Here is a 6289-nt window from a genome sequence, read left to right as displayed (position 1 = left end):
GTAAATATTCTTCTAAAAAGTAAATTTTGAGCCATAGAAGTCCTAATTGGAAAAAAGTACCTTGTATTCATGATATGCTCCTTCATGTTCCTTTTTGGGGTATAGTTACATCTTTTTTGATCAGTTATCATTTAATTGCAAACTCAAAACCCTCAGAATTTTCTATTTATATCCAGCATCATCTGTGATTTTTCCTACATATGCCACTTAACTCATCATATTGTTAAACTCTCTTTTAAGAAAAAAAATGAATGACCATCATATCTAATATGTACTAAATACACAATAAATGTACAAAACATAGCTTCATCACAGAAAATATGGAAGTACTTGAGGTTTAATTAATTTCATGGAAAATTACCTAGGTGGTTAATTTGGAGAGGAAGAAATTTGAGCCCATAGAAAAGGAATGAATATCAAAGGAATTATTATATTTAGGACTTATAAACTCCATGTGAAAAGTGGTCATCTCTTCTCATTTCATTCTCTGTCCTTTGTAATAGAAGCCTCTTTGCTTTAACCAATGCTTAACTCCCTATAATGGCGACCTACCTTGAATACTTCAATAACACAAAGCAAATTCTGCACAATACCGACTACATCTTGCTGGTTCTTCCTTCTATCCTAGGGGGTAATAATGCATTCCTATTCAATTTAATTAATTTAGCTCCGTTAAATTACCTGCATACCAATTCCAATTTTAAGCATATTGACAAAATTAACTCTGAAATATCATGGCTGCATACACCTTTGAGCAAGACAAAACAGTTTCTCAGTTCTGCATTTGATGAGATTGGCATTAATGAAAAGATTTTTCTTGAGCTCCACTGTTACCAAGGAATAAGCAATGTAGGTAATTTTATTATGACTTTGATTACTTACAGAAAACGTTAATATTATTGCTGATCTGTAGATACGATAATAATGGTACTGATTAATTTTTAATTTATCAGTTATCCAAGTTTACCATCAAAACATGCGTTCCTAAAATAATTTCACTACTTATTCTGTATTTTTCTCTTAAAATAAACTAACATGGGCAATGTCGACTGAAAATTAATGCAATCAAAATATGCATTACTCGTTCAGTCAGTAAATCATTTAAACCACTTCAGTTTTTGACTTAAATAGTCAAATTATATCATCATAACTCTTAGTGTTTAATGTTTAGGTTTCTTGCTGACCATAGTGCTTTGTTGATAGCAATCCAAGTAGATTTTAAAGGTGTTGACTGGATTGCCACAATGTTTATCATACACTTTTCCCTGGATCTTCTGAAATTTCCCTCACTGAAAATCCTTTTATTCCAGAACCAATAATTGGATTAGATTGATGACTCATTAGTTTTAATATTTATGTGCATATAGCACTTCAAACTTCTCACAGCACCACTTCAGTGTTCAGTCTCTCCTGTATTTAATAGAGGGATATACTTCCTTGTATTTCCACGAGACAATGCAAGTAGGTAGCCATTTTTGAACTATCACAGTTGGATCTATGATGATCCTTACCTCAAAATCCTTATTTTTCCAGGTACATACTACACTTAAAAAAAAAAAATTAACCAATTCTTCCAGATCAACAGAAAATTCTCATTACTCTTTAAGCTAGGAGTTCCATAGTTTTATAAACTTGCTGCAACCCTAATGAAACATCAATACATTTTATTAAGTTACACATATATAAAATTTTTATTTTCAATAGTTGATTATGATGCTTGAAAGCCAGGACCACCACAATATTTTCAAGAAAAGATGAATTTTTAATGCTGTAGCCGAAATTATGACAATGCTTCAAAGTGCAAAAATGGAGCGTTTGAGGGATTGCTTGGATATATCCTGATTTAAAAAAAATGAAAGCTTGCTCTTTATGCAGAAAAAATTTCAGAAAGATTAAAAAAAAAAAATAATATTATACAGAGCATGACATTAATTTTGTTTAATTTTCATTTATCACAGTCACAACAAGTTCAGAGAAGTTCACATATATCCATAAAAAAATTGAAGGATGATTTCACATTGATGTCTAAAAAATTGATCCAAATATAGAGTTATTTGGTCGAATACCATTTTTTTAAGAGGTTAAAATTTTTTTGAGGAATTATGGGATGACAAGTAATGAGTCCATAAATATATCATTAGAGACTTATACATTCATGGATACATAAATGCCAGATACCATCATAATTAAAAAGGACAATTTAAACTTATGTTTAAGCCTACTATTTGGAGGGCTATGTTGTGACAGTTGAGTTTGGAGATGAGATTATGGAGCACAATATCTAAAGAGTTATGTCATGTTCACAGAAACATATATTAGTTGATTCACCAAAGAAATTGTGTGGACTGAAAACCATTTTCAGTTGTCTTTATATTAGAATTACATAAATTTGCTCCGGTTCAATTAAATTACCGTTTGAAATTGATTTTCAGATTAATGATGAGATCCAGGGTATGATAAATTGCTTGATTTTATTTTGTAATAGTCATCATTTAGGGTACGTATCCATTGAGAAGGAAAACATTTTGAGCTTACAGTTTCATGCATTCAAATTAGGATAGATTAAGAGAAACTTCAAGTTTTCTGACTCTCTTATGATGATACCCTGATAGTCCAAGATTGTATTTCAAAGTTGACTCATAATTGACAACTTAGACAAAAATTGTTTTAGTTGTATAAATTAAAATTTTCTAAACTTTTTGAATCTTATGGAAGAAAATGACATTCATTAATGGCTGAAATAAAAAAAACAAAGTCTGAAATGACTACAGCATTCCTATATTTTCATCTTTTTTGGGTGTCATGGAGGTCCTTTTTTAATGTAATACACAATCCATATTCACAGTACATCCAATGCTTCTCCCTGAGTTGTATACACAGTCCACAATGGATTTACATTTAGTGCAGACTATTAATCTCACCCCGACATGGAATAAGCATCAATAAAGATTGCACACCTACAAGGGAGTAGTGTTTGCTTGTAGGCTTTGCATGCAAGGTGTACAGTTCCAATGTATGTATATTTATAATTATGTGCACCAATGTGGTTGCCTGTGAGTGTAAGTATGTATCTGTATATATATTTATGTACACGCACATGCATATATATATATATATATATATATATATATATATATATATATATATATATATATATATATATATATATATATATATATATATATATATACACACACACACACAAACATATACATACGCACATATATGTATATAATTACCTATAATGGTAGGTATGTATAATTTTCACAATTTGAGGATTACACACCAAAATAAAAAATCTACAATTTCCTTCAAGAGGTTATTGCCCAAACTTCACATTTCATATGCACTAATTATCCATGGCTTGCAAATTAACAATTTTTATACGTATGCCTTAAAATATTCATTCATTCCATATTGCTTTCAAAAATTGTTGCACATTACTGTGTCATTCACCAATAATCCAACCACCTCAAACATGTTTTCTCATTGGACATTTATATATATATATATATATATATATATATATATATATATATATATATATATATATATATATATATATATATATATATATATATATATATATATATATATATATCCATACAGATGAACCTTTCATAACTTCTAAGCCCTCTCTGATCCAAGTAACATTAAGCCCCTTCATTGAACACAAAACAAGTATTTACAAGTTGATTTTGGACCAGTCATGATTATGAATGAGATCAGGCATGTCATATTACCTGTCACATCCCTATTCTTACTTTAACTGAGCATCATTTTATATCTTACCAGTTTACATTTTGTATCCAATGGATAATTTCACAAATATCACTAAATGTGTAATATTACACTACATATTCCCCTGAATTGCTTTCAACATTTCCAGGGATTGTAAACACTTGAAGTATACTAAATTTCTTTCTCTCCTTTCCACAGTTTTATTTCTTTACAAACCTCAAAGTGTGTTGTCTTCCTGTGACTCAACATGCGTCTCTTGTATCACTGGAAGTCCGTTCATTAAAACAATCGTGTTTCGAATGCTGTCATATGTTGGTGGAGCTGAAGATCGCTTTAGTGAGGGACCCCAATCTGGAGTGGGCTGCAACAATTTCCTTAATTTCTAAAAGGATAAAAATCAATTTAGAGTCGTCATTTATAAAATCTGTGAAATTTCAAGCAATCATGGTTTTGGGAAGAAAAATTCCACACCTTGCAGTTTGATGGTTAACCCTGTGCCAAAGTGCCAAAGTTACATTTGAGGTATGCTGATGAATTTTCTCATAAATGACAGAATCGCCCAAACAGGTTCTTTTCTCAATGGCTTTAGATATGATTTACAATCGGATAACTCTTATTTTAATGCTGTCTTCATATTTTTTTGCACCATCTTAATAAGTATTGTCAACTTTTTTAATAATATTCATCCAAAATTTCAATTTTTATGATTATTTATGTGCTACCATATTCGTTCTGTTTCTATAATTTTTGTTCTTATTTTAAATATCCTTTTAATTTCACTTTTCACATCAAGATCAACAGATTCAAGGATAATCCCAATTGAGAGATCCCAAATCAAGCAAAAATAGAAAAATCTCAACGATAATGGTTGCCATGTTAAAGCTTGAACGTTCTTCTTTTCTTTTCTACATAATTTTCATTTTGGAAGACGTATCTTTTTGGGAACTAGGGCAGTTTTTGTATGACCGTCTACACCATTTTGCCACTATGTCATTGAGGAAGCATTGAACCTCTCATTCACCTCATCATCGTCACCTTGTCCTGAATATTTATATTTCTAAAAAAATGGTGGACTTTCTGGAGGTATTATCCTCAAATAATATTAGTTTTCTCATCAGTATTGGAAAAGTAGACCAGGTATGATTTATTAACTTTGAGTTTTAGGCAGTAATTGTTATTCTTCCAAAGTACTGCAGGAGATGCCATGACAGTAACTTTTATTGAAGTCACTTGCTAATCTACATTTTAATTTATTGTTACACTAATTAGATAACTTCAGGAAAAAAAATAGCCCTAGACTGCATCGAAACAAGATGAGATGAGGTAATAATGACATTTGTATAGTCCTAAAATGTTTGTGCAATTGTATTATTTTCAGTGGAGAGAGGAACATAATTCAGAAGGTCATTGATAAGCATGGTAGACATAATTTTTGGGGTTACAGGGTAGTTTGCCTCTAGTTTTATCACATACTTACCACATGGAACTGAAGACTTCTTATATATAGATATGTTGGCATCAGGTCTTATGAAAAATACATATATTGCTATAAATATGGAAGATGATGATGCATTGCTCCTTAATAAATATGAGTGATGTGATTTGGATTACAAAAATGATTAGGCCATGGAGATAAACATTAGCTTAACAGTCAATTATCTGATGCCTGGTTATTTGATAAGTAAATTATTCATTGGTCCCAGCAAGAGGCCTTCCCTCCTCACCTCATTAAATTCTATTAATTTTCCTCTCACCTCAATTTTAGGAGATTATGATGTTTAATTCATTGGAAAAGCTAGTTTTTTTTAGGTAAAATGCCATTAGATGGGGTAATTTTGGCCATTTTTTAAATAGTTTTTTCCACTAATTATTCAAGTAACTGCATGTTCAGAAAAATTTAACTACAATAAATTAATCCTTAGTAATGCACGAAACATTCAAAAGTTATGATTAAAACACATTATATCTTTAAAACAATTAATTACTGCAGTGGAGGTCACGCAACACTATGGGATGACTTCGGAAACAGAATATTTTTCGAATGACTGTCCATAAAACAATATATTGTTTTAAATAATGCAAGGCAAAACAATATTGCCCCTTGGAGGTAAAGGATGTGCACTGTATGGGGCAAAATATACTCCACTAATGATGACTCTGATTTTCCCATTATAGTCAACAAAATTAGTTTCACCAAAATTAGAAACATTTTCAGGGAAATGTCCATTTAAAGACATCCCACAGTGATTCGAATAATCTAGCACAACACTTCTTTTCACTTCCATTCAAATACTTTTAATGCTGTCTCTGAAAATGGGTATCAGTGTCTGTTTTTCCTGCTCATTAATCTATAAACCCAATCAATTCCTGAAAAGTTATTGTCAAAAAGCTTTGCAGATACTTTGTGTGCTATTCAAATAAGTTTGAATGATATAGTTTTGATATATGTAATGTACGCTTATAAGTAACCCCTACTTGGTGTACTTTAGGGGCCCTTCCACATGCCTTGTTCCACACAATCTCTTCTTAATGGTGAAGTGCTGCCATG

General features: G+C 30.9%; 1 protein-coding gene across 1 annotated transcript in view; it reads right to left on the bottom strand.

Moving 5' to 3' along the window:
• Nucleotides 1-3612: 3612 nt before the first annotated feature.
• LOC139691595 (sodium- and chloride-dependent glycine transporter 1-like) overlaps nt 3613-6289 on the bottom strand; it is a 290983-nt gene continuing 288306 nt past the window's right edge. Inside the window, exon 12 of the mRNA XM_071589491.1 lies at nt 3613-4123. Coding sequence (XP_071445592.1) covers nt 3959-4123 — 165 coding nt within the window. The 3' untranslated portion in view covers nt 3613-3958. The remainder of the gene's footprint in view (nt 4124-6289) is intronic.

The sequence above is a fragment of the Hetaerina americana genome, unplaced genomic scaffold (assembly GCF_022747635.1).
Source record: "Hetaerina americana unplaced genomic scaffold, ioHetAmer1.1.p SCAF_38, whole genome shotgun sequence".
NCBI lineage: Eukaryota > Metazoa > Arthropoda > Insecta > Odonata > Calopterygidae > Hetaerina > Hetaerina americana.
Note: the sequence above shows the minus strand (reverse complement) of the source record. Positions and strands in the feature narration are given on the sequence as shown.